The 27,985-nt window shown below is 49.7% G+C and overlaps 3 protein-coding genes across 13 annotated transcripts in view; 2 read left to right on the top strand and 1 right to left on the bottom strand.

Annotated features, from left to right (window-relative positions):
* Positions 1-257: 257 nt before the first annotated feature.
* LOC120900987 (ubiquitin-like modifier-activating enzyme 1) lies at positions 258-11,468 on the top strand. 7 transcript variants are annotated; one of them, XM_040308642.1, is made up of 8 exons: positions 258-578; positions 1,631-1,686; positions 1,788-2,879; positions 5,567-6,616; positions 8,113-8,364; positions 8,447-8,755; positions 8,844-9,232; positions 9,306-11,468. In XM_040308642.1, exons 3-8 carry the CDS (start codon positions 1,980-1,982, stop codon positions 9,718-9,720), a joined length of 3,315 nt encoding a protein of 1,104 aa, XP_040164576.1. In that variant the 5' UTR covers positions 258-578; positions 1,631-1,686; positions 1,788-1,979; the 3' UTR covers positions 9,721-11,468. The 7 variants fall into 7 exon arrangements, with proteins under 7 accessions (XP_040164576.1, XP_040164572.1, XP_040164575.1 ...); XM_040308644.1 differs by lacking the exon at positions 258-578 and adding an exon at positions 1,160-1,254; XM_040308643.1 differs by lacking the exon at positions 258-578 and adding an exon at positions 1,193-1,266.
* Positions 11,469-11,598: 130 nt separating this feature from the next.
* On the top strand, positions 11,599-18,234 carry LOC120900990. Of its 3 annotated transcripts, none has more exons than XM_040308658.1 (6): positions 11,599-11,899; positions 14,059-14,288; positions 15,094-15,603; positions 16,330-16,520; positions 16,595-17,579; positions 17,877-18,234. In XM_040308658.1, the coding sequence occupies exons 3-6, from the start codon at positions 15,481-15,483 to the stop codon at positions 18,171-18,173; spliced, it is 1,596 nt and encodes a 531-aa protein (XP_040164592.1). In that variant the 5' UTR covers positions 11,599-11,899; positions 14,059-14,288; positions 15,094-15,480; the 3' UTR covers positions 18,174-18,234. The 3 variants fall into 3 exon arrangements, 2 of the variants coding, with proteins under 2 accessions (XP_040164592.1, XP_040164591.1); XM_040308657.1 differs by having other exon boundaries at positions 17,816-18,234; XR_005739268.1 differs by lacking the exons at positions 11,599-11,899; positions 14,059-14,288 and having other exon boundaries at positions 16,595-17,769; positions 17,877-17,985.
* A 48-nt stretch (positions 18,235-18,282) lies between these two features.
* The window catches only part of LOC120900989 (matrix metalloproteinase-2), a 264,511-nt gene continuing 254,808 nt past the window's right edge, over positions 18,283-27,985 (bottom strand). For all 3 annotated transcript variants that reach the window (XM_040308652.1, XM_040308653.1, XM_040308654.1), the window contains 4 exons: positions 21,177-21,466; positions 20,324-21,094; positions 20,079-20,238; positions 18,283-19,994 (listed from right to left, as the gene is read on the bottom strand). In XM_040308652.1, coding sequence (XP_040164586.1) covers positions 19,586-19,994; positions 20,079-20,238; positions 20,324-21,094; positions 21,177-21,466 — 1,630 coding nt within the window. In that variant the 3' untranslated portion in view covers positions 18,283-19,585. The remainder of the gene's footprint in view (positions 19,995-20,078; positions 20,239-20,323; positions 21,095-21,176; positions 21,467-27,985) is intronic.

Genomic DNA, 27,985 nt, shown 5'->3' with positions numbered 1-27,985 from the left:
ATGTAGGTTGCAAACATTAAAATTGAACTCATAACTCAGCGTATTTAGGTTTAACATCGTTACGGCGGCTACACAAGTACAACGCACCAACTGTCAATTCAAATAACGCTACACTTTCACCACTCCAACGGCAAAGCAACGAAAGAGCCGCCCGCGTGGTGAGTTTCAAATCAGACAGCCGGCAAAACGGCCGGCGGCTAGCTCGGTGGTAAACAAAAAAATATCGAGCCGCCGTCACGGCCTGTCACAGCGCTCTATACCGCCCGAGCATCGAAGCCGCTTCATTAGCCCTCGCCGAGTGCAGTCGCTGCTGTGATCCGGAGCATAATTTTTGCACCTATTTTTCACCCGTGAGTGTGTGTTTGTGTCTCTCTCTGTGTATGTGTTGCGCTTCCGTTCTTTACCCTCATTCAACATTTACGCTCGAGCGGAAATCAAGCGCTTCCCAAACGGCTCGTCCCCAATCGGCCCCGTCGCGTGTGTGTAGGCTCTTCCCGTCCGAAACGACCGATGTCGGACGATGTTGCATTGATAGGATCGCGAGCAAAGCAGCAGTGCAGTGCAAAGGTGGACAATATGTAAGTAATCAGAGCGACGGGTCTTTGGCCGGTTGTTTAGACTTTTAGCGGTCGAGGCAGGAAGAAAATGGCGATCTATTGCCGATTGCCGAACGTTTTTCGATCAATCGGATAGGGTAGGACAGGGCTGGAAAGACAATTTGCAACAAGCAGTTGACGATGCATATGTTTCACCCCGCGTTTTTTGTGCGCTTGTGTCTGCTCTACCTCTGTGTGCGTGTCTGTGAGAGCGTTCGGTGTCTGGAAATAAGACGGAGCAAGTGAGAAATTTGCATTCTTTTCGGTTGAAATCATCTTTCGCAACGGAATATGGGCCGCCAGTCAGGGTAATTCGTGTGTGTAGGTGAGGTGTAAAAGAACTGCATCCGAATGCCAGACATATCTCCATGTGCCCTTGCCCCCCGTTCCCGTCTACATCCCTCCGACATTTCGCTAGATGATCGTTAGCGAAAGGAAAGAAATGAACCGTGGTGTTTAAACATGCGCTTAAATGCTGCTTTGCCGGCAGCAGTCCCCGATCGAAGCAAGCCATTGTAAATTTTTCGGCAGACGGAACCGTGTGTTGGCAGCGGGGGGCATTTTCCGTGCAGGCAGCACCAGAGGACAGACAGGAGCCGGTACGCGCGCGTGTGTGTGGGTTGGCCTGAACGTGTTAGAACGCTGTTAGGGGCAAAAAGTATGTTCTGAGGTTCGTACATCGGTTTTAATTCTGTGTGTAGCCAGAGCAGAAGGCTGAATCAGCAGGAATAGAATGAAGTGACAGGCGATTTATGCGTGGAAATTTCCCAGCGGTGTTTTGCGATTCTGTGTGTACGCGAGCGTGCGTGTGTGTGTGTGTGTGTGCGGCTGTCTCATGAATTGCAGCCGCCGTCTGTGTCGCCTACTGCCAAAAGACGGCAAGAACAGTGCCGTCGTACTCACACACCACCGCACAGCAAAGCGAACGCAATTTGTGTTGCCGACACTGGCTTGTTCTCTGTTCTTTCGTGGCAATGTCCTAGTGTGGTGTTTTAATGTAGCGGAACCGCTGTTTTCTTCCATTTTATTCGCAGCAATCGTAGTTAAGGAAGAGGGTAGCCGTTAGCAACGCGCAAAAACCGCACGCCAAGTGAGTGCGATTCAGCAGCAGCAGCTTTTCGTCCGGTCGAAGCAGGACCGAATTGTAACCTCAATCATCTTCCATCCTCCCCACGGAACCTCCTCCCGCAGAAGGACGCTTCATCTTCAACCCCATCGCACACCCCCTCGGTATCCACGAGTGTGTAAAAACACTGTGGTCGTCGGTGTAAAGAGAAGGAAAAAATCCCAGCGAGGAAGAGAGGGCGACCGCAAACAGAATCATCATCTCCGCGCACCCCCAGACACCTCCGTCTCCGTCACGGACGCACCCGGTTTGGCTTAATGTCTAGTGGTGAGTTTCGTGACAGCTTGGTCGATCCCCCAGCCGCCAAAAAGCGGAAGCTGCCATCGCCGACGCCGTCGCTGACACAGCCGCCCGAGCACGAGCAGCAGCCGTCGCAGCCGCCGCATTCGTCATCGCCCGCGATTGAGCGCTCTGCACCATCGTCGGCCGCAGCCGCTGCAGTAGTAGTAATGGCGACGTCCAATAACAATGGCTCCGCTCCCGTGCCGTCCGTGGAGAACAACAGCGCCGGGGGAGGTGGCGGCGGCGGCGGTGCCCAGGAAATCGACGAGGGGCTGTACTCGCGCCAGCTGTACGTGCTCGGCCACGACGCGATGCGCCGGATGGCCCGGTCGGACGTGCTGATTTCCGGGCTCGGCGGGCTCGGCGTGGAGGTGGCGAAGAACGTGATCCTGGGCGGCGTGAAATCTGTCACGCTGCATGACACGGCAGTCTGCACGGTCGGCGACCTGTCGTCCCAGTTCTATCTGACCGCGGAGGATGTGGCGGGCGGGCGCAACCGGGCCGAGGCGAGCTGCCAGCAGCTGTCCGAGCTGAACCACTACGTCCCGACCGTCGCCTACACGGGCGAGCTGACCGAGGAGTTTCTGCAGAAGTTCCGGGTGGTGGTGCTGACGCTGGCCCCGCCCGCCGAGCAGCGCCGTGTGGCGGAGATTACGCACCGCCACAACATTGCGCTGATCGTGGCGGATACGCGCGGCCTGTTCGCCCAGGTGTTCTGCGACTTTGGCGTCGACTTCACCGTGTACGACCAGAATGGGGCCAACCCGAGCTCGGCCATGGTGGCCAGCATTACGAACGACGCGGAAAGTCTCGTTACATGCGTGGACGAGACGCGCCACGGGTTCGAGGATGGCGATTATGTTACCTTCACCGAGGTAAGTTATCTCTTCTTCCTTCCCCTAGTGCTGCTGCCGCGGTGGGACCCAAAACGGGGTGGCCATTGTGCGTGTGCTTGTGTGTGTGTGTGTGTGTGTGTGGGGAACTGGAAAGCTAATCCATAGGTGGCGTATATATGTGTGTGTGTGTGTGTGCACGCGAAAAGGGAGTTTGGTTCGTCGAATTTTCTAGTGCATTTCATGTGACAGAGTGAAACATGAATTTGTGAACCATTGCGTGATGATGATGTGATTGGTGGTGTTGCATTGCGATATTCACCGCGCTTGGGGCAGAAAAAATACGCCTCTCGAGTACACAATGGGTTGTGGGGGAGCCCCGAGTGAAGACACGGTCGGCGATTGCTGTGTGCGTGCATTCGTGCGTTCGTGTATGCTGCCTCTTTGCCGTGTTAGCTGGTATGGTGAAATTTTGCCATAAACAACGGATGGAAAATCCTCCTTCCCCCATTTTAAAATCGCTCATTACTCTTTCGAAATGAATTTTCTTCTTTTACTCCGCTTTTCTTTGGCCGCACTTGATGGTGGAGCCCGTGCACGCGTGTGTGTGTGTGTGCGCGCGTGCTATATCCAGGGTTGGTTGAAAACCGCACGCGCCTGTGTGTGTGTGTATGTGCGCGCTGTTGCTGTATGCGTGTGTGTGTGTGTGTGTGTGTGTGTGTGTGTGTGTGTGTGTGTGTGTGTGTGTGTGTGAGCGGAGTTTGGCTCCTATGTTACAGCAGAAGGGCGAGCAGCAGGGTGGTTACGATGAAAAAGTCGGCCGGGGGAGGGGCGCTGTTGCTATAATATTTTCGGGGCTTTTTCTCTGTGTCGATGGAAACCGAAGACGGCCGACGAGAGAGAATGGCCACGAGCAAATGATGAGTCATGTGTGTCACACTTTTACTTTCCAATGCGCACGGCCTGCGTTTTGACGTTGGCTGTAAAAATAACGACGAGATAAGGAGTGCTCTGGCTGGCTAAAACCTCATGCACCACCTGCAGCCAAGCGCGGAGTAGGCTTTTTTTTCGCTTCTTCCTGTGATAGACCCATGAAGCTGATCTGATGATTCCCGTGCCCGTGGCTAGGTTTTTGTTATTTGCCAGCGGGTGAAACGGTGTGACGGGGTTGAAGGAGTAGAATATGCACAATTCGAATGCGTATTTTCAGACGCAGTGCAAACAAAAACCGCGATGTAATGTGGACAGCAGCAGCACCACACCCCGCAATGCACCATACACTCTCTCTACCGCCTTGTACTACTGCCAAGAGCTGTGTGTTTCTCTTTGTTGTGTTGAAACTTCCTTGTTTCTCGCATCGTCATCTGACATCATTCGTCGTCGTGATGATGATGATGATTATCGTCATTGCGGTTACCTCTAACCGAGCGAGACATACACGTACGTGAAAATGCAGCTTTTGAGGGGAGTAGGGGTGAGAGGGGGCGAAGGATGCGTAACGCTTTTTGGTGTAACAACACCCGTGCCCGTTGGACTGCTGCTGCACATCGCGGACTGTGATCGGTTTCTTTGTCCAATCTAGCCATGCACCGAGACAGAGACCGCTGAGGGGTGTAGAGCTATTGCAGAAAACAATTTGAAATGAAAATGAAATGTTGTGCTAATGATCGAACACAGACAGCAGTCGACTGTGGGCATGATTTGATTACGTTTAAAATAAATGTTTTTCTTTCTTTTTAAAACACATTTCGGAAAAAAAGTGAAACTTTTTATGAAACTTCTTTCTGAAATCCGGTCGTACGTCGATTTGATGTGTATCGACCATAGCAACGGGGTACAGAAAGTTTGCCTACTGGGTACTCGGTTGCTACACATCCCAACCTCTCTTCACACGACCCACCCCCGGGAGTGGCTAATCGATCGTTTCGGTTACTCCTCCTTTTCAAGCGATTGCTCATTGCTTTGGCCGATGATTGACACCAGTGGGTTGCTGTTGGTTTGCTCAATGATATTAATTAAATTGCTACAGAAACTAGAACAGCACAGTAGGGACAGCAACAACAAGAAGAAAAAAAAAAACAAAATTAGTCAATCAATGGAAGTAATGTGCACTCCCCGGATTGTTGTACCACTAATGGCACATTACGCTCGAGAAGGTACTTGGTAAATTTAATTAGCGAACCAATCGATACCCATTGTTCGCTGGTAGACACACTGGCGGTATGGGCGTGAGGTGGCGAGAATTATGACGACTCCTTTGACACATGCTAATTAATAGTTTGGTCCATATAAAGGGCAGTGTTAGAATTTCGCAAAGAAATGTTGGAAGGTGGCTTTAAATTATTCCTAAAAGGTTATTAAAAATTGACACCTTTTTTGAAAGAGATGGATCATTAATTTCACAAGGATGTACGTACAAAATGATTTGGCCAAAATGATACAATTTTATATCAAAATGTAGACGCAAAACCAAAATCAAAATTAAATATTTCAAAGCAAACATTATATTCATCGATTACGATACTGCATGAATTTGCTGTAGTTTAAAAAGGCAATTATATTTTTTTAAAGTAAACACAACAACAATTTTCTCGTTTTTAAGCCGCAAGCTGTAAGCCTACATTTTGCTTTACTAAATTAAACACCACTGTTAAATAACCGTTGCACTGAAAAATAACAAATTAAATGTACGTATCTATCTCATTCTTCTCTGTCTCTGTCCTCTGTAGGTGCAAGGAATGACGGAGCTGAACGGTTGCGCACCGATGAAGATCAAGGTGCTGGGACCGTACACGTTCAGCATCGGCGATACGAGCAAGCTGAGCCCGTACCTGCGCGGTGGCATCGCGACCCAGGTGAAGATGTCGAAGCAGATGAGCTTCAAGTCGCTGGCCGAGGCGGAGAATGCGCCCGAGTTCATCATGACCGACTTTGCGAAGTGGGACCATCCGGCTAACACGCAGATCGCGTTCACCGTGCTCGGCCGCTACCAGGAGCAGCACGGCCGGCTGCCACGTCCCTGGAACGTGGAGGATGCGGCCGAGTTCGTGGAGATGTGCCGCAAGCGCGCCAAGGAGATGGGGGTCGAGGAGCTGAACGAAGCGATGCTGACGAAGTTCGCCAAGGTGTGCGCCGGCGACCTGTGCCCGATGAACGGTGCGATCGGTGGCATTACGGCGCAGGAGGTGATGAAGGCCTGCACGGGCAAGTTCACCCCGATCAATCAGTACTTGTGCTACGATGCGCTGGAGTGTCTGCAGGAGGCGGACCTCACGGAGGAGGAGTGTGCCCCGACCGGTTCGCGCTACGATGGGCAGATTGCCGTGTTCGGGCGCAAGTTCCAGGACGTGCTGGGTCAGCTGAAGTACTTCATCGTCGGGGCCGGTGCGATCGGCTGCGAGCTGCTGAAGAACTTTGCGATGATTGGCGTCGCGTCCAAGGGCGACGGTGAAATCATCGTCACCGATATGGATCTGATCGAGAAGAGCAACCTGAACCGGCAGTTCCTGTTCCGGCCGCACGATGTGCAGCAGCCGAAGTCGCGCGTCGCCGCCCAGGCCGTGAAGCGCATGAACGGCGACATTAAGGTGACGTCGCACGAGAACCGCGTCGGGCCGGAAACGGAGCGCTTCTACGACGACACGTTCTTCAACCGCTTGGACGGCGTGGCGAACGCGCTGGACAACATCGATGCGCGTATCTACATGGATCGGCGCTGCGTGTACTACCGCAAGCCGCTGCTCGAGTCGGGAACGCTCGGCACGCTCGGCAATATTCAGGTGAGTGGTTAGGCTGTCGTTTTTGTTTTTGCTGGGTGGGGGAACCTGTCTTCCATGAGATGCTGGATGGTCGCTTTATTCAGTTGTTTAAATTTAATGCAGGAAAAGAAAATGTCTTTCTCTTAGTGTGAAAGCGTGAGTTTTTGTTCTGCAACGGTGCAATGAAAACACACCCACACGAGAAATGGAACAGTAGAACGAGATAACCGAAAAGTTTTTCTCCCTGTCTCCTATCAGATGCCAAAAGGATGTAGTTTGTTGGCGATCTCTAAATGACAGGCGACATTCTATTTACAATCAACGTAAAGCAATAGTGCGTCCAAATACGATATGCAGAAAAAAATCAGTGCAAACTCCTGTTTTCCATGGGACGCTGGAATAAACCATTTCTAGAAGTCCATAATTAGGACAGGAAAAGCAAAGCTATATCTTGTACCAAACATAATTCCTCCCTCTCTTGGTGGAATCTTGTGTGTGGTTCGATACAACATTATTTATTTATTTTTTTAATTAGTCAATCGTGTTTCTTCGAAGTCATTTACTCTAGTGGAACAGTCTTATCTAGGGCTAAAACACAAAATAATATTTAGAAGGATAGTTAAATAATGTAAGAATGATGCATGGGTTCAAGACCAGAATGGACCGTGTCCCCATACGTAGGGTTGACTATCCTGCTATGGATAACTAGGAAGTGGCTGAAATTAAAGTACACTAGTGGTATAGGAAGGCCTAGGAATGATTGTAGTGCCACAGAAGGAGAAGGAGAATGAAAAGTACGAGTAGTAGAATTAGATGCGGCCAATCGACTGTCCATCTTGCATGTAAATTAAGAATTAACCTGTTTTCCATGGGACGCCGGAATGTTACTCCGTTTCCGGATGTCCATAATTAGGACAGGGAAAGTAATGCAGTTTATTGATCCAAAATATCATTCCTTCCTTATTGATGGAGGCCTGAACGCGGTTCAATACAACATAGGATAAAGAAAGACGTTTTAATTCTAGTAAGAATTTTGTGGCCAATCGGCTGTCCATCCTGCAATAATGAATCTGTTTTCCGTGGGATTATTGAACAAATCGTTTCTAAATGTTCATAATTAGGATAGGGAAAGCAAACCTTTATTTTGAACCAAATATCATTCTTCTGGTTGGTCCTGTACGGTTCGATACAACCTATTATTAGGAAGGATATTTTAATAGTAGATTAAGAAGAAGAATGCAGCCAACTAACTGTGCAACCCCGGGAATAACCTGTTTTCCATGGGACGCTGGATTTCAAAAACATTTCCAGATGTCCATAATTGGGACTGGGAAAGCAAAGCTATATCTTGAACCAAAAATCATTCTCTCCTTTTTTGGCGAAAGTCTGTATATGGTTCGATACAACACAACGCTAAGATAGGATGTGATCATTATTTGACTGTCTGGTTCTTGCATTCATTCAGCTCCAGTTCATTAATGTGAATTAATGTTTTCAATTGTCTTTTTTTTACACAGGTGGTTGTACCATTTTTGACCGAATCGTACAGCTCGTCCCAGGATCCGCCGGAGAAGTCGATCCCGATCTGCACGCTGAAGAACTTCCCGAACGCGATCGAGCACACGCTGCAGTGGGCTCGGGACACGTTCGAGGGCATCTTTAAGCAGGTGGCCGAAAATGCGGCCCAGTACATCTCCGATCCGACCTTTATCGAGCGCACGCTCAAGCTGCCCGGCGTGCAGCCCCTCGAGGCACTGGAATCAGTCAAGGTAGGGCGGCGGAAAGATAGAAAGGGAGCGCACCAAAGGTGACGATTACACATTAACGCCATTTTCTTTTATTATCACACAGAAAGCGCTGATCGACGACAGGCCGAAATCGATCGAGGATTGCGTGAAATGGGCCCGCATGTACTTCGAGGAGCAGTACTCGAACCAGATCCGCCAGCTGCTATTTAACTTCCCGCCCGACCAGATGAGCTCCACCGGCCAACCGTTCTGGTCCGGCCCGAAGCGTCTGCCGGAAGCGATCACGTTCGATCCGGAGGAGCCGCTGCACCTGGACTACATCTTTGCGACCGCCAACCTGAAGGCGGAAGTGTACGGCATTCCCCAGCAGCGCAACCGGGATGCGATTCGTAAGATTGTGATGACCATTGAGGTAAGTGAGATGGTTTTTTCGATTCTTTTTTTTTTGTCAATAACTATAACACACCTTGTCCTCGCACACGACGTGTTGTTTGCTCCAGGTGCCGAAGTTTACGCCACGCTCGGGCGTTAAAATTGCCGTCACAGACTCGGCCCTGCAGGCGGAGGAGAACGGCGGCGGCGGTGGCGGTGGCGCCGGCGGCGAAGATCTCGATCCCGATCGCATCGGCCGGTTGCAGAGCGAGCTGGCCGCGCTCGGCAAGCCCGACTTTACCATCACACCGCTCGAGTTCGAAAAGGACGACGACAACAATCTGCACATGGACTTTATCGTCGCTGCGTCCAACCTGCGCGCGGCCAACTACAAAATCCCGCCGGCCGACCGTCACAAGTCGAAGCTGATTGCGGGCAAAATCATGCCGGCCATTGCCACCACCACGTCGCTCGTGGCCGGGTGCGCTTCGCTCGAGCTTTACAAGCTGGCACAAGGGTAAGATAGGGAGAGAGAGAGAGAGTGAGGAGAGAGCATGAGTCGCTTAAAAACTTTGACTTCAACTCTACAGCTTCAACACGCTGGAGCGCTTCAAGAACGGCTTCCTGAACCTGGCCCTGCCGTTCTTCACCTTCTCCGAGCCGATCCAGGCGAAAAAGGCAACCTACTACGACAAGGAGTGGACGCTGTGGGACCGGTTCGAGGTGAAGGGCGAGCTGACGCTGCAGGAGTTCCTCGACTACTTCGAGCGGGAGCACAAGCTGAAGATCACGATGCTGTCGCAGGGCGTCTGCATGCTGTACGCGTTCTTCATGACGAAGCAGAAGCAGCAGGAGCGCCTGAACCTGCCGATGTCCGAGGTCGTGCGGAAGGTGTCGAAGAAGAGCATCGAGCCGCACGTCCGTGCGCTCGTGTTCGAGATCTGCTGCAACGACGAGGAGGGCGAGGACGTGGAGGTGCCGTACGTGCGCTACGTGTTGCCTTGAATAGCTTAAGTGGTGGCGGAGGCGCTAGAAGAAGGGGGCTGTGGTGGTGTGGGGGAAGTTTCGAGTACGGATTAATGTTTGTCGATACTGAAGAGAAATGAAAGGGCACGGAAGAGGAAGTTAGGAGGAGAGAAAGAGAGAAAGGTTAGAAGTAAAAGGGAAAATGCAACAATGAATAGCTGAACACGTGAATTAGGTAGAAAAGGAAGGGTTTGTACTGTCGTAAGCACAGAGAGCGTTGCACACCGAGCAAATTGCGCAAAGTGACGAACTTTTAACAGGCTTGAGCGTGCATAAAACAATCGACAAGTGCAGTTTGTGCGCATTTTTCACCCATCCCTTCGATGAAGATTAAGTGGCTTGTGTCGAGTGGCCACCACCCAACCCATGATGGAAAGGCAACGCGTGTGGTGGTCGCCCTTGACCTCTAAATTCCCTCTTTTTCTCTCTCTTGCGGTGCCGTGTGTGGTATCACTTAGTATTTATTGTTCATTAATATTCCTACGCCCCACTTTTCCCTCTCTGGCCCAAGCGGGGAGAGGAGTCGTTGGCATCGCGATTCGAGCCCGATCTCGAGCAGAAAGGAAGAGCCGCGTGCGGGCGGGCGGTATGAAATGGGATTAGAGAAAAGGGTGGAAGTAAAATTGAACCCTCCCCCCCCTTTTTTTTGGAGACAAGCTACGTCGTGTCGAGGAAGGAGAGAGATAGCCGAATGAGAGCAGCGGAACGATAATAAAAGCATAGCTTTTTTTTTTAAACAAATAATGTTTTTTTACCGTACTAGATGTGTTTCTTCCGCGCATTGAAGAAGGAAAAGACGCAGAGTCAGTACATAAAATGAATGGAGTTAGAAGAGAAAGGGAGAATAGAGAGGGATAGAAGAGAACGTGGAGTGTAATTAGGAAGCGAGTTTTCGTTCGCGCGAGCGGTCAAAGTTTGTGTGAGTGCGTGTCGCGTCATCGCCGGTAAATCGACACATAAGAACAGGTAGCTAATAAATTAGAACCGTCTTAGTACAGGGAAGGTGGCGACCTCTGTTGTTCGTGGCCGTAAGGTGTAGGGCGCAGTGGGTGTGGTGTGGTGCGAATGATTTCGATTTTTGTACTATAAACGTCCTCGATGCGATTGATTCAATTGCTTTATCGCGATTTTAATGCTTTCTCCCCGTGAAGGATGGTTCTGGAAGAATGCTGCCCACACACACACACACACGCGCGCGCGTACCGCTACAATTGAATCAAATAACGTTGAACCAGCATATGAGCATACGAGTTGGAGTAAAATAAAGAAAAGGAACATGGTGTAACAGAATAGCAGACAAGAGCATGTAGGTTGTTTAGTAGTAGTGAGTTTTGTTGCCTCTTGTCCCGTTGCATTGAGGTAGAGGACATGAGGCGCTTACAGGCGGCTGGTTGGCCCATCGCGGACACTTCAGGACCCGTAAACCCGAAAGCCAATACTATATTCTGAAAATGAAAATGCCGATGGTGGAGGAGGACGTGCATCAATCGCGATAAAAAAGTGCTGATATGAGAAGGAGAGAAAAAAGTAAACACAAGACCCACACACACACACCCACACACCCACACATACAAAAGAAACAAGAAAAAAAACAACACAATTAGCTGAAAGGATAAGACTTACCCTTATAATCTCTGATGTGTAGCCGTGGGACGAATATGAAACGAAATGGCGTGAAATAAATTCATTATATTTTAAATTGAATGCTGAACTGAAGCTACCCCAAAGCACGAAGCGATTATTTGTTCCCCTGTGTGCGTGCGTGTGTGCTACACGCGTTGCGCTGTTGCGTGTGCATGTGTGCGTCTGTTTCAAGCTCGCGTCCGATCGCGTCGATGAAGCTGCAGCCCCAGCATCCATCCATTCAGTGAGTGCAAGCGCTTCATCAGCGGAGCAAGATCGCAGTCGCCGCTGGGAAAGTAGTTGCTGTTATCGGTGTGCCCCTTGTTGCCAGTGTTGATAGAAACGCGTTACACTTCGTGTAAAGGGTGATTTAATGTGTTTGTGCTTTAGAAGTGATCGATCAACCGCACAGAAAGTGTCCATTATTCGAACGATGTAACGGCAGGCAACATCCAGTGGCGCTCGTTTTGCTGTGAGGCAAGCTCTAATATAACACCCGCTGATAATGGGTCGGATAAGACACGGACAGCAATAGGTGGGTGGGTGTATAAATGCAAGCTCCCGGTAATAATCAGCCCTGTAAAATTGGGCTGCAGGTGGGAGGAATAGACGATAACAAATCAATCACCGATCCTGCTCCCGAACCAATTAGTGTCGATTATATTACTGGCAGGCGGAGGTGTTCGTTTGGTTGAGCAGTGATTAATCAGGCCTTTTTAGGGCCCGACACACGGTGACAATTGTTTTACACATCCCACACTGTGGTGCTACTGTTTCGGTTGCCAGATAGTAGATAAATAATTCGATTGACATGATGATGATGATGGTTCGATTAGCCGATTACATTGAGTTGTCCAAAAGCGGTTTGCAAGAATGTGTCCCGCAAATGAACTACAGTTTCAAAGGCGTCGTACATGATCGGTGTTGAGTAAATTGTGGCCAAGCACTTGAAGTGGATCGCACGTTACGGTACGCTAAAAGTTGCTTGCCTTTCCAATACTACACTGAATTGTAATGGTTTGTTTAGAATAAGTTTAAAAGTCCCCATTGGTACCATGGTAAGATATGATGACGATGCGTTCAATCTGAGGAGCAGCAACTGCTATTGGCAACACCAGGCGACTGCTTTGATGACCGTGCTGTTTAGGGCAGCTCATTGGGGGGAAGAGAAATAAACAAATGGCGCATTATTGCCAGCCAAAGGGGTGGCGCTGACTCATCAGTGCCATGCGGCTAATTGGAATACACTTTGTCAAAGCAATGTGCGACATTGTTGCATACAGTGTAGTGATGGGAAAAATGTAGTTTTTGTCGGAATCGATTCCGGCTAGCTCCGCAGTTTTCTGGAATCGATTCCGGATAGTAGGTCCGCAATCAGTTTCCGGAATCGATTCCGGAATTGGTTCCGGAATTGACTCCGGAATCGGAATCGGCTCCAGAATTGATTCCGGAATCGGCTCCGGAATCGGAATCGCTTCCGGAATCGGAATCGCTTCCGGAATCGGCTCCAGAATTGATTCCGGAATCGGATTTTGTTCCGGAATCGACTCCGGAATCGGTTCCGGAATCGAAGTCGGCTCTCGAGTCGAAAATGGCTCATAAATTAGAATCGGCTACCAAACGGAGTCAGTTTCGGCATCGCCATAAAAATAGGCGTTTGGGTCCAATCATACTACTTATTGATAACCGCAAAAATCCAAATTTACTTGTAAAAGATCCATTCTCATGGAGATTCCCGAACTGATTTCGCTCCGGAGTCCGCTCGGCTCCGAAGCCAACTCAGGAATCGCCTCTGGAATCGGCTCCGGAATCTGCTCCGGAATCGGCTCCGGAATCAGCTCCGGAATCGGCTCCGGAATCGGCTCCGGAATTGGCTCCGGAATCGGCTCCGGAATCGGCTCCGGAATCGGCTCCGGAATCGGCTCCGGAATCGGCTCCGGAATTGGCTCCGGAATCGGCTCCGGAATCGATTCCAGCATCGGAATCGGCTCCGGAATTGATTCCGTACACGGAATCGGAATCGGGTAGGTCCGATTCCGAGCTCCCACCACTAATACAGTGGCTTAATGAATTGATGGTTCACTCAACCATATTGGAAATATTCGCAAATATCTTGGCCAGTTCTGCAGCTGTGCTGAAATTGTTTATACCATTCGATGGATAATCTTTCGGAGTATCGAATTGGAAATGGAAAAAAATGTTGTGTACACAAACACCTTGATTTAAAGTCAAACCACCGACAAAGTCAAATCATTGATGGGTGCACCTATGATTATGTGGACGAATGTAATATACCTTTGATGTCAAAATTTAGTTTTCATGAGCAACAAGTGCCATTGACTCCTCAGGCTGCATTTAATAACAAAACATGTCTACTTTGGCCGTACTAACTCCAAACAATAAGAGTCAACCGATGCAACCGAAAGGACAAGAAATTCAAAAGAAAACCTACACGATATGACTGTTTAGGTTCTGAGATTAAATCTGAGGTTTATTAAACAAACATCGGTTCTTACATAATTAGCATGTATGATACTGTAGAAACATGCCCGTATACGTTGTTTTATAAGTACTGGTGCGTCAATGCGTGTGAAATGTGTAGTGGCCGGTTACAATAAGTTACAAATTTTAAAGATCTTCTCAAATCTACCCATTGCTACCCAACCAACTAATCAACTAATCTCCGTTTCACAGACTCATCTCGCGATCGCTGTTAAAGCAACAAACCAACCTAAACCCTTCCTATTGGTGTTTTGAGCTTCGTCTCCCTCGCAAGCTTGATAAGCGAATCTACAAACGATGCACAAACTAATTTCCCTATCAGTACCGGACTTCAGGTAGTGGTAATGCTCTGACATGCGCCACCACCCTGTCGATTCTAAACCCCCTTTTTGGCGATGACTCTCCGCAGCGCAACTGATGAGGTGGTAAACCTAGCTCCTCCTTATCTTAAATGTACCTCCGTAATAAAGCAAAACTGCGGGGCTATGCTGCACCGAAAGAGTAAAGTAAACTTCCTCAAATTGACGGCCCCGCGGACCTTTGGGATGGGATGTCTGCTTTCCGCCGGGTGTGCCGGGTTACCTGCGAAATCAGTGCTATCGGAGACACCGACCGAGACGTCTTGTCCATCAATCTGAGTCATCTCTGGGCGGAGGCACGGGTGTAGCTGTCGCGTGGAACAGTCTCCCGTCGACATTGTCGATGTGTGTGGACGATAGCGCAACGATAAGACAAACTAACTGGGTAGATTGTGTCTCCGTACACCGGACCGATGTACACAGGACCCGGGGCCGGGTGGGTTAGCCGTGGGGTGGTAAAAGACACATTTTGGCACAAGCCGTGCTGCGCGTGGCTGTCAGATCAGTTTCGCCTGTCGAAGGTGACGGACCCGGGTGGAAGGTCGTCCCCGGTTGGAGGGAGTGCCTTGGGAAGAACCGTTGGGTGGCTTGTGCTGAGGTTTTGGCGATCGTTGCAATCGTTTCCGTGTGTTGCAGGTGTAATTCCACGTGCACTCATTTCCTGAACTTCTTCCAACGTTTTGTCGTATTGCAAATCGTGTGTGTGTGTGTGTGTGACGAGTGAGCAAATCGAGCACGGGCGTCATCAGTGTAGGAATTTTTCGATACTTTTCCTTTCGATATCAGCTTATCTGATAACGCTGGCACCCGAGACCTGAGGTATCCTTCAAACACGTTTTGTTTTTGTTTTTTTACATATTTTAAAAAGCTTGCGCAGTGTAGTATAATCCGGACTGTCTACCAGACGGGAAGTGCTGTTACACATACGTCGATTAGTGCCTCCGATGTTGAAGCTTGGACCAAGTGGCTGAAATTACGATAAGGAAGAAGCTCTGTGCAAAAAAAAGGGATTAAAGCAGGGTTGCCAAAATGGAAAACGGCAGAAATGTCAAAGCGTGATTTGTGTTGCCAAACAGCGAAGTAGCCATTGGAAGGCCGTCAGTGCGCGAGTGAAAGTGTGCATCTGCGTTCCTCTAGAGGTGGTTCTCAGGAATTCGCAATTGCCGATTGCTGAGCGGGATATCACCATTAAAATCCCTGTCGCTGTGGGCAGAGTATAATTGGTTAGTTGATTCCTGCATAACCTACAACGACAATGGAAAACTGGAGATGTAAGCAGTGTTGCAATTTCCCGAATGGGGAGGTGTACCAGTGTGCTGCCAAGGATCACTTTTACTGCGCCGCTTGCAAGGAGTCAAAGAACAGGACGCTATGTACGGTGAGTACTAGGGAGATGGTGAGAGTGTCTGGAAGTTCGATGTCGTTTGTTCCCGAGTTGCTTGAGAGCAACGTTTTCTAATTCTTCTTGGAACTATATGGTTCAGGTTTGATGGATTGCCTCTTACTGAAAGTGTAAGGTAATTGGGAATAGAAGAAGAAGGATCGCACGAAGATATTCGAGATGCACTGATAACTCGGGAGCAGACTTCATTTAATATCGTAATAAATTTAATTCCAATAGTCGAAACACGAAAAACAAACTCCCCAGAGCAACGCGCACCGAACAGCGTGCAACGAACAGCCTACTACGATGCGCGTCATTTCAAGATGGCGAATATCTTTTGTACAAACAAGGCGCAGCTCTAGCCTAGGGGGCGGCACACCTACTTGCCCGTCGCCGTTTTGCTGTTCGTTGCTTTGATTGCATTTTTCACAGATAAAGTTAGGCCTGATATGTTGTTCCGTACACGCCTAAACCCACCGGGGCGGCGGCCTGTTGGTATGATAAGCGCTAAAACACGACCACCCAACGACTCCGGAAGAGGCAGCAACACAGGGGCAGCAATACATTAACATCTGTCCGATAAGAGCGCGCGGTACACGCTGCCTTAGCCCTTGTTCGACAGTTTTCCATTGTTTTTGGGCTGCCACCGGTTTTCATACAACAATGTGTCTTACCCCGTTTCTAATCCATTCTTCTGTACTGACTTTTCTGCCGCTTCAGTGTGGAGCGAAGCTGAAGGATGGCAAGGTACCGAACCCGATCGAGAAGCTGCTGCACCAAGCGATGTGTCCGTGCCGCTACGCACCGAACGGATGTACCTGGAAGTTTGTGCAGAGCGAGATGGACGCGCACTTGGTCGAGTGTCGCTTCCGGCCGTACCGATGTGTGGCTGCTTCGTTGAACGTGATCAAGTAAGGCCGTTCAACCTTAAACGGATGTCACTGAAATGCGCTCTGATCGTATGTACTTGCGCTTTCATTTCCAGATGCAACTGGCAAGGTTTGCAGCACGAGATCGAGGACCATCTAGCGAAGGGCCACAAAGAGCTGGGCGAGGTGTTCCGGTTCCGCGAGAGCACCTCGCTCGTGTTCAAGGAGCAGATCTCGCTCGGCGGTCTCAAGCTGGTCGATGCGTTCAGCAAGCGCTTCCTGTTCTACTTCTTCTCGGACGTCGCCCACAAGAAGCTCTCCTTTCTGATGCTTTACTTCGGGCGGCGCGAGGAGGCGGCCCAGTACTGCTACGAGCTGGAGATTAGCGGCCGACCGTTTGCGCCACCCGCCAATGGGACGGACAAAGAGGCCACCACCATCCCGCCGGTGGTCGAGGATGATGCATCCGACGCGAGCGTCTTCTCCCGCACCGTTAAGTTTGTGGAGCGTTGCAACTCCGACTCGGAAAATCTCGCCGAACTGCTGGACGAGGAACGGTGCGTGTCGCTTTCCCACCGGCAGGTGAAAAACTACCTGCACGAGGGCAAGCTTCACATGCGGTACCGAGTGCGCAAGGTTGATGGAGGTGGCCGGGAGAAGAAACTCTCCGGCACGGTCGTGCCGGCCGGGGAAGATCCACCCCTCGGAAGTGCGGTACCGGTGAAACCCAAGCCAAGGCCACCACCGTTCGTGTTTGCCAAGAAGGGAACGCTTGCCGGTCCGGGCAAGCGTTCCAGTTCCAGCTCGAGCTCCAGCTCCAACACGAGCTCCTCTTCCAGCTCCAAATCGGAATCGTCTACCGGGTCAGGCAAAACGGTGCAAAGCACGGCGTCCGTTGCCTCCCGTTCGCCATCGTCCGCCTCGACCATTACGATAAGCTCGCAACGCAACAGTGGCGACTCGGGGCAGCTTGCAGCAGCAGGCGCAATGGATAGCCGCCACTCTCTGTCGTCCATTAATCGCCTGACGACTCCACTGACGCCGTTCGAAAAGCCAGAACAGTGTCCGCTGATGACGCCTTCCATCAACAAGCACGATGTGGTGAGTGGTAGTGGTAGTGGTGGCGGTGGTATACGTGCTGCCCGGTCGAAGCAGAACGCGATCGACAAAAAGCTTGCCTTTCACCGATACATGCAAGAATCTCGCAAAGGGAAGAAGTAGAGTGTGTGCCCTTCGTTCGTCACCCATCGTAACGTCTGCTCCTCATCTGCTTCGTGTTCGTTTTTTATCTGTACGTTTATGTGTGTGTGTGTGTCTGTGTGCGTCTTTCAACACAGCGCCTACTATTTGAATTTTGTATCGTGACCCCGCCCCGATTCCTGCCTCCTCCCGTTGCAGCCACCCTCGTGGAGCGTTTCGCAAACCACGACGAGCAGCTTCGCCTACCACACCAGCACCGAGTACCATCGGCAGGTGTACGGACACGAGCCGTACCGCATCTCGCGCCATTATCCACCGTCCGAGTGTACGACCACGGCGGCCGTCTGTCAGAAGTACACGCAGCCGTACAAGGTGAAGGACGATCGGCCGTACCTGCTGAAGCAGCCGACGAACTGTCTGTTCAAACCGCAACCCAAGTGGTGTGGCGGAGCTAGTGCCGGTGTAGGTCACGGAAAGGGTGGTTGGAGTGCGTAAACGCCCCAGCTGTGGTCGAATTTTCAGCTTCCCACACTAATAAACTACTCATTTCTCAATATGTTCTTGTACCTTAAATCTTATTTTTTCCATTTAACATTAGTTTCCGATTAGATTTCACAATTGTTTTATTACTTGTGCACACTTGCTGTCCACTTCACATCGACAAGCACAAGCATTCGCCATCTTAATGGTTCTCTTTTGCGCTTAAGTTGTGTATGTGTAGGCTTTCGTACGGCATTCGTAACCGCGCCTAGCTTACATTTATTTATCCTACAGACGATCACGTTTATGTTCTACCGTACAGAACGAGACTAAATATAGCAAAAAAGCACCAGAATCCAGATCCTGCGCCGCTGACGGGATCGCGGGAAATTGATTTCGCTAACCGTACTAAGGTGAGATGGAAAAGCCCCGGTGTGCGGTGGGCGGTGGTTATGCGCATACCACTTAAAGCAGTGATTAGAGGCGGTGTGAAAGTGCACATGAAATGTTGGTTTTTGGGTTTTTTTTGAGTAGTCATACGCCAAACCGAAATGTAACGTTCTATGCATCGCCCGATCCCTATCGGTAGTGCATTCATCCTAATGAATGAGTATCTTGTGCAGAGGACAACATAATCTAGCTGAATGATTGTACAATGGGACACCCTTTTCCCTATAATTTCGCAAATTCTTTCCAGATCATGGAACGAATCCTGAACGAATGCCGCCCCTAAGAACTGTTTCTGGACTCAGCCCTTTGGCATGGAACGGATCACAGGAGAGATGGAAGATGTGAGAAGAGAGCTATTTACCAAGCATCGAGAGCGTATCTGGCTATTCTTCTCCTAGACGCTTGCGGACATTACGTAATGCTCTCAAAGGGCGGAGGGAGAATAGGGATAAACAACTTTTTATTGACATTACGTACTTAATGGATGATCCCTTATACTCTCGTTCTGGGGTTTTGAGGGAATTGCTAAGCTGATCAGTATCAATATAGGTTTCAGAGGTGCCAGGTCTTTTATTGGAGGTGCATGACCTAACGCTACGGAGTCATGGTAGAATATACAGAATATTCCGATATCGATAATTATTTCGTGTACCAGGCAGTCGGATAGGATAGTCAGTCCTTGGCTACGGGGGGATGGATGGTCCATATGACGGGCTTGAACCCATGACGGGCATGTTATTAAGTCGTACTGACGTTGACGACTGTATCACCAGACTCCTCCCCTTTAACTGTCACATATAGTTGATTAAAGCTTTATCACCAGCAAGCGCCAAAAGTATCACTTCCCGGGCCCAAAATAGTCAAGACAGTGTGGCACCTCTGAAACAAACCACCGTTGAATGGGAATGCACCCGAAAACAAAACAAAAAACCTCATCATTTCATTTCCACTCTCATTGCACACCTCTAATCACTGCTTTAAGCGTAATGTTTGGAAAAGTGGGACAAAACCACCGCTACCAGACAGCAGGACACTAATAGCAGTATCGTATCGGGCGCATAGCCATCGCTTCGTCCAAGGCTCGTACCCCGGCTGGTGCCAACACCGGCCGTATGGACTACGGTCGGCGGTACATCGATATCCTCGTCCAGATCGTTCAGCAGCAGGCGCTCGTGGCACTTCATCCATCGCCTGGCGGACGACTTCTGGTACTCGTGCGCAATGCTCATGTTCATATCGTTGAACCGCCAGTAGCCACGGCCCTTGAAGAAGTACGTCTTGCCGTCGCGGTACTGGAACGCGGAGTCGATGTTGTACCCGATGCCCCTCCACATGGACATGTCGCGCGGGTAGTCTAGCTCGACGCGGTTCGTGTCTTCGTCGAATCTGAAAAACGGGCGGTGAAATATGTGGACATTTAGAAACTGGTGTTATGGAACCTCTTGGGGCGGATTAGGGAGTTGAACTCACTTCCAGTAGAGTCGACCACTGTACAGGTAGGTGCGATTGTTGTGACTCCACACCAGGGCCGCATCGATCCGCTCGATGCTGTCCGGCAGCCCGAGATCGGTCAGTGGTCTCGGGTACCCCGGCTCGAGGTACTGTGAGTTGAACACGTAGTATTGCTTGCCTAAAATCGAGATCGAGAAGAGTAGGGCGGCGTTAATATCGAGATTCGTGACAGCTTCATAGAACATCATCACAGCACTGCTTACCGATGAAGAAGATGATCTTCTGGTGCTTGTTCTCGTACACCGTGTCGATGCGCTCGAAGTCCGCCGGCAGCCCGAAGAACATGCGATGGATCTCGAACGGGGTCGGCCGGTGCAGATCGTTCTCGTTCATGCGCCACAGCCAGCGATCCTTGAAGATGAACAGCTCGTTGCGGATCAGCGTGATCGCGTCGAAACTGGTGTTGCATGGGTTCGGGTGGATCGTCGTCCGATGACGGTACGGTCGCCGTGTTGTGGTGGTGGTGGTCGTTGTCATCGCTGTCGTCGTGGTTGTTCGATGATGAGGTCTATGATGGGGCCGATGCCGTACGGTGGTCGTTTCCGTCGTTGCAGGAAGTTGCGTTCGATATCGGGTTTCCTCATCTTCTCGATGGTGACTTCGCTCGGTGGTGGTGGTGGTAGTCCTTCGCGTAGTGTAAGGACGACCGTGCGGATACAGTCCTTCCCACGGGTGGCCCGTCGTGTTCTTGACGGGATAGTAGGGCCTTGTCGTTGGCCTTGGCGGTGGCGCCGGTGTCGTGGTGGTGGTCGTGGTCGTCGTGCTCGGCGTATGTCGTTCCGGATTTTTGCCGTAGATCTTCTTGCGCGGTCCATAGATCGATTGGATGCCGAGCCGATCGTCCTCCGGGATTGTGTCCTTGCCGCGGTACGAGATGTGGTGCCACGGGAACATGATGGCATCCTGCTGCGACGAGTGCCCAAGCCCTAGCGAGTGGCCGAACTCGTGCACCGCCACATCGAAAAGCCGTGTGCCTGATTGGATAGGAAAAGAAAGCACGGGGATTTAGTTGCACATTGAAACACTCAAAATAGACCCGTTTAATGGCCAGCTTACCTTCTGCATCGAGCGGTTCATTTAGCAGCCACTTCTCGTCCGCATCGAAATGAGCGTCCCCTCCGATGCCCGTGCCGGGATAGAAGGCGTGAGCGAGAATCTTCCCGGGGCCGTCAAAGTTATAGCCGTCGCCGTGGAATTTGCGCGCAAACATGACCTGTATGTCAGCGTCCGTGCTGTACACCTCGCGGAAGTTTATGTTCGCGTGCTGTGCCCAAAGACCGAGCGCCTCGTGCAGTATCCGCCGGACCTGTCCCGCATCCAACTCGGACATCGTTTGATTCACCAAACTGTGTAGCAAAGGGCGAGAAAGAGAGGGTAAGGGCGGAGCATTAGTGGAGATGTTATAAATTTGAAATAATTATTTAAACTAACATTGATGACAGAGAGCTTAAAAAAACATCGCTTAAAAGAAGAAAACGGAACGTTTAGAGCTGTAGTAGATCCGGCTCGAAGGACCAAAACATAGTAACAGCTCCCACAGAGCGTCCCGTAGCGCCATCTATCATGCAGCTCCCTTCAGAAACGTTATCCGAAATTCGTTGTTTTACATCATTCATCACTACCGCAAAGAGAACAGCGAACTATATTTTACCAGAATATACATACCAGCACTCCATCCACCCCGATAAGGATGAACGCCAAACAGCAGTTAATGAAATTATAAATGAACTTTTATTCGCCTTCGCCTTTTTGTTTTGCTCCCTTGCATGGTGCAACTTTTCGTGTCTGTGTGGACGTCAAAAGTTGACTTCCTGCAAGTCACAGCTGAGTTGAGAGGCGTGCATCCGTCGCCTACTTCGCAGGTGTAGATAAAAATATGAAATCAACCAGCCGCGCGGGAAGATGCACCCAGAGCCTAAAACGTCACGCGTTTCAACACATCGTAGTAGGCGGTGAGAAGGAGCAAAGGAGAGCAAAGACTGCGCTCCGACAGAACTGCGACTTGGTGGCGAAAATACCTCCATTTTTTCCACTGTCTTTGGTGTAGTGTGTGTAGTGTAGTGTAAGTGTGAGTAGTGTGGCATGGTGGTGGGATATGGAAAACCGTCCCCGTCCGTCATTTCAGGCAGATGATGATGATGGGAAAGCAGGGCGGTGGCAAAACCGTGGGTGCTGCTGTACCGGAAGCAGCAAAAGGCAGCGTGTGTGAGAGGTGAGTGTGAGAAGGCGGTGGTACTTGCCGTACAAATCCTCGCATGATGGATGGGTTCGAGCGAGTGTAGCGTCGGCTGTTCGTCTGCACGCGGACGCGCTTGGGCGTAATTTTCCTTGACGTTAAACTTTCATCAAGCGTTCCTAATTTCCGCTTGGTCACTTTTTTGCTGTGTTGTTGCTGCTCTCTTTCCATTTCAGCGGCGCCCCATTTTGAACGGCGAACCCGAGGAATGTTGTAGCAGCATAGAGAGAGAGAGAGCAAAGGAGGCGTTGAAAGAAAGGCAAAGAGCAACGCGCGAGTATCCTCGCGAGGCCATTCACTCTTTACATACTGCGCTGATGAAACGGCACTGGCAATGCGTTGGTGGTGACAGCCCGTGGGCCCGGATCGTACCTTTGGGGAAGGTCGGTAGATAAATCGTCTCTTTTTTTGTGTCTGTGAGTTGGAGAACCTTCAAAAACGGCTCACAACCGTTGCACGCATGGAGGACGGGTTTTTTTTTAAATTGAAAATTAACAACGTTATAATGCTCATTTCTGGTAGCACATGGGGGTAGTCCCTGGAGGAGGGAGCGTAAATTTGTACAAATCGTGTTGACAAGGTAAGAGAGCATTTTTGGGGAGTTTAAATTAGAATTTGACGGCAGTTAAGTGATTTTTTTATGGAATTATTATAAACTATGCCCTTTAAAGAGTTATCAGGCTTTATATCTAAGTCCCAGGTGCGCATTGAGACCTCAAATATACCGAAAGTGCCAACTCACACCATCCCTCAAATCTCAGTGCTCACTTCCTGAATGCTCCTGCAACCAGAATGCTCGGTAGGGTCTTGATTTGCATCCCCAGTAAGTTGACATATGGTGTGACCACTCCCCCCCCCCAACGCACCGGTGCAAATGCAATTAATAAGTCCGTTTCGGGGCACTCTGCAGCTCTGCCAGCCAGACAGCAAGGCAGGTTTTCATTTCCTCCGCCAATTGGATCCCGGTTCCGGTGGGCCCAATCCCAAGCATCGCTCTCCGCTGCTAGGTCTGTCTGTAGTGAGCAGAAGTTTGCAAATCGCATCACACGGGACAACCCGGCACAGTACGAAATGGCACCAAATTAGATAAAACCTCGCCGAGCTTCATCTAATCCCCCTCTATTGCCCGTGTCGTGCAATTGGTTCGCACACAGGCCCAGACCATGTGATGTCTACAAATAGCGTCCAGCAATCAACACCCCTTTGCGCGTTCGGGGTCCAACTCCAGTTTGGAGGTTCAAACGGGATGGAGTTGGGTGTGTGTTTTGCAAAAAAAAAGACTTTAATATCGCTCGCTGTAATACCTTCGCAACACTACCTACTACTCTGAAGCCGGTAGAGACAACTAGCCGCCCTCCTATTTCTCCGCTCGTCCCTCAAGGCTGTCGCTGTCACTCGTGGCTCGAGATGTGGAGGGAGTTTGTGCACTGTTTTAATTCAGTAAATTTTAATTACATTCATTTATGACGTGTATCATGTCGGTCGCGTCCTCTGCGTAGCTCCACAGTAGTGGCTGGGTGTGGCCCTTGCAGGAAGAAGAGTGTGAACCTGATGATAAATGCTTCGCTATGTCTAGAGTAAAGGTTGGAAATAGTGGAATAGCTCCTCCGCGTGGCAACAAAGTGTGTTACCTTCCTTTCCCTGCCAGCGTTATATAGGTGTATGTGTGTGTGTGTTGGTATATCTCTAGAGGACACTGACTAGCTACATCGGGAGGGAAGGTACACAACACAATATCCATTGTTGGGTGGAATTGGATGAAGTGAGAATATGGGAGGACATGCGACATGATAGTTGGAGTACTACAGCGAAACAACAACAAAAAAAGAGTCATCCTAGGTGAAAGTTTTGAAACTCTCTCCCATCCCCCCCACCCTCCAGCTTTGGTGTCGTTTGTTGGGTGCCATCATATCGTCGACACCATTTGCATGTTTATCGAAAACTCCGTGTGTGTGTGTGTGTGTGATCCAGTCCTCTTCGATGTCACCTCCATGTCATACAGAGTCAGGCCCGAGACATGGCACCGCTCTTCTGGTCTAGATACTGACTTTCGAACCCCACCAAAAGGGGGGAAGAGGCCTGAGGGTGGTAATGGTGGCTGGTCCCAAAAACATTGAAACGTTTTTGCCATGCCACCGTTCCCCCCCCGCCACCCTCTCAATACCGAAACTCCCCCCCCCCCCCCCCCTTTAGTTCGAACCGTGCGGTGCCGCTGCGGTTGTGCGCTTTTCATCACAGTCAATGGCAAAAGTTTTGTTTAGACGGCTACCGACACCCTAAACCCCCCCCCCCCCCCACACCCCACCCCCCCAGGGTGGTTTATATGCTGGGTGGTCCGTAATTTCATGATAAACGATTATGAGTGCAAACGTTGGCTGGGGACTGCCTGCTCATTTGCATAAGCCAGGGCGCGCGTTTCGTTTTGCGCGCACTGGTGCCGAACAGGGCTGGGTTGCGCTTTATATATGTGTGTGTGTGTGTGTGTGTGTGCACCTCGTACGAGCTCGTACCATTTAGCTTATGACTTGTTGAATCTGTTTTTAGTGTCTGTCTGGGGGGAGGTGTGCAGGAGATTTGGTGTGCAAAACGAGCTCCCATCTCTCGCATGCAATCTAATCAATAGTAATTAAAAGCTCCTAAAGTTGAGAGTTCAACGAAGCTGCATCGTTTGGCTGGTGGTTCCACTGGTTAGTGGAATGTTTATTAATGTTTTTTTGTATTTTGTACATTTTTTACATTAAACATAAGCTTTATGGAGCTTCTAAAAACGCAAACAACTTGCCACGAGCCAACGGCAGCATTCTGACGAGCTGTTGATTGGCAATGCGTCTCCTGCGTGCTGGTTCCTGGTTCCTCACAACTCACCACTACTCAATACCTTCTGGGAGTGAGCATGGTTGGGCATGCTGGGTAAGGAATTTAAGCACCCCTGGAACGAACCGAGTACCGAGTGTGCCGTCAGTACGATAAGCTTCCAAGGCACTTGTTCTTCCTGGAGCTGCTGCTGCGTGTGTTGGGCGTTGCAATGCTGCAACCGAACCGCACACATCCCGTGTTTTCGTCCCACCGAAGCGGACAACGGACACACACACACACGTTTTCGATGGGCGTTTTGCAACTTGCGAACGGAAAACGGTGATAACATTTCAAATTCCACACCCCGGCTGTGCATGGGGTCCGGTGAGTTGTGTGTGTCTGTCTGTGTGCATTGACATTGTATGAATGGTGGAAATTCAAAGGTTCAGTTCCATCTCGCTGGCTTCCCATTATTGGGTACGGAAATCCGATAAATGAAGGTTTTTTTCCCATCCTTTCCTGAACCAATTTCTATAAACCTCCATTCTTTGTTGCAAGTTTGCATCGGTGGGATTTGGAACGGAGGGGTTGTTTTTTTGCTTCCGTTTATGCGTGAAGCCTATCATCATACTCTCTCTCTCTCTCTCTTACGCACGGAAACAATTGACGAGAAACGGAATGTAAAGCGTGTCCTCCAATTGGACGATATGCGCATACCACCCACATTGATCCTGCTGGTAGTAGTTTCAGTTGCTACTACTAGACTATTTGAACGGTTTTCACCGGTTCGGGTAGAATTGTTACTCGATTCAAGTGAGGGCAAGAGAGGATCTGTTTTTTTTTGGGGCTGGTTATGGGGTGCATTGAATGCATCTGTGGGATGATTTTTCACTTGAAAGATGGACCACAATAGTGATGGGTAAAGTTGCCAAAAATCCGGAGTTGACTCCGATCCGACTCCGATAAATTCGGAATCGACTCCGGAAGGTAGGTCCGCGCTGCAATATCCGGAGTGGTTTGGAATCGTCCAGAGCCGTACGGAGTCGCCCGGAGTCGTCCGCAGTCGTTCGGAGTCGTTCGGAGTCATCCGGAGTCTTCCAGAGTCGTTCGGAGTCGTTCAGAGTCGTCCGGAGTCGCCCGGAGTCGGAGTCGTCCGGAGTCGTTCGGAGTCGTTCGGAGTCGTTCGGAGTCGTCGGAGTCGTTCGGAGTCGTCCGGAGTCGCCCGGAGTCGGAGTCATCCGGAGTCGCTCAGAGTCGCTCGGAGTCAGAGTCGTCTGGAGTCGTTCGGAGTCGTTCGGAGTCGTTCGGAGTCGTTCGGAGTCGTTCGGAGTCGTCCGGAGTCACCCGGAGTCGCCCGGAGTCGGAGTCGCCCGGAGTCTTTTGGAGTCGTTCGGAGTCGTCCGGAGTCGTCTGGAGACGTTCGGAGTCGCCCGGAATCGGAGTCGCCCGGAGTCGTTCGGACGACTCCGGTCGACTCCGGACGACTCCAAACGACTCCGACTCCGGGCGGCTCAGTGGTTCCATTTTGCCGGAGTCGGAATCGAACTAACAATAGTCGGAGTCGGATCGGAGTCGTAGGTGCGCTCCATACAGCACATCGCTAGACCACAATTGCTCAATATGGATCAATGGATCAATGAGTATTTTGGAGGTATATATATGCAACGAGCATTATTAAAGAGCTAAGGACAATAACCGTATTATTAACCGAATTTCAACATAGTGCAATTTACACCACATTTTGGCATTTTTCGTGGATGTAAATGCGCCTGAAATTATGCAGTTTGAAAGGCGATTGTACAGTGTTAAATTAGCTGTTATTTGGTATAGTTTTTGAATTAAAAAAAACCTTAAAATAATAATTTTACGTATTATACTTTACCGTACGAAATACTGAACACACAAATACTGAAATACACCGCGAAATGGGCAATTTGACAGCTAAAATGTCTGACGGTAAACGCTAATACGTTGGAGGAGATCATATCACAGACGAAATACAATACCCTCTTTTCGATAATCACGCAAAAAGTCCAACTTAAAAAAAAACTTTGCTTGATATGTTGATGTAATTGGTTTACACTGAACATCAGCTGTATAATTCAAACTTTGTGGCTGCCCGGCAACTGTTTAGTAAAGATTGTAAAGCCTCTCGTCTATCTATATCGACTATATTTTTGACTTTGAAAACGTAATGTGCGAATCTTAAAAATTGCACCCAAAGGTATGCAATTTGTGTGACAAAAGTGTATTATTTGGCAATCAACATTTTGTTTTCACTTGGAATTTCACTACTGGATGTTGGACTGTAATAATTTTTAGTAAGTTTACATCTTTTCAGATGATAAAAAAGCACTTTATTGTAGGGGAAAAAACTGTCTACCGCATTTATGCATTATTGCGAATATATAAGCATGTGCGGTCGTTGGAAGAACGCAAATTCGGCTCTCCAGAGTAAAGCGAAACCATTCCAGTATTGTTTATCCGTTTCGGTATCACACTGCATAAATTTTACGACTTTCGTAAACCTTTACAAGCTCGCTACTGTTACTGTATTTTGTATTGCGGCGTACCATCACCACAGCACAACTTCCTTTTTATGAAGTTTCCCATTTCATCGAGCGATCGAGCAAAATTTCAATAATTGACTCCATTTCAGGCAATCGAAGTAAAGGAGGGGGTGATGTAAGGGTAAATCAAACAAAAACTGGTTACAGCCGAGCAGAAGTACTCATATTTCCCATTCATGGGCGAAGAAGAATGTGCGCGCCCATGTCGGAATGGTCTCCGTCTCCGGCAGCTCAAACGGAATCGCTTCGTACTGGGGAAGCTT

This window comes from Anopheles arabiensis, chromosome 3 (genome assembly GCF_016920715.1).
Source record: "Anopheles arabiensis isolate DONGOLA chromosome 3, AaraD3, whole genome shotgun sequence".
In the NCBI taxonomy this organism is placed as follows: domain Eukaryota; kingdom Metazoa; phylum Arthropoda; class Insecta; order Diptera; family Culicidae; genus Anopheles; species Anopheles arabiensis.
The sequence above is the reverse complement of the archived record's forward strand: the minus strand, read 5'-3'. Positions and strand labels throughout refer to the sequence as shown.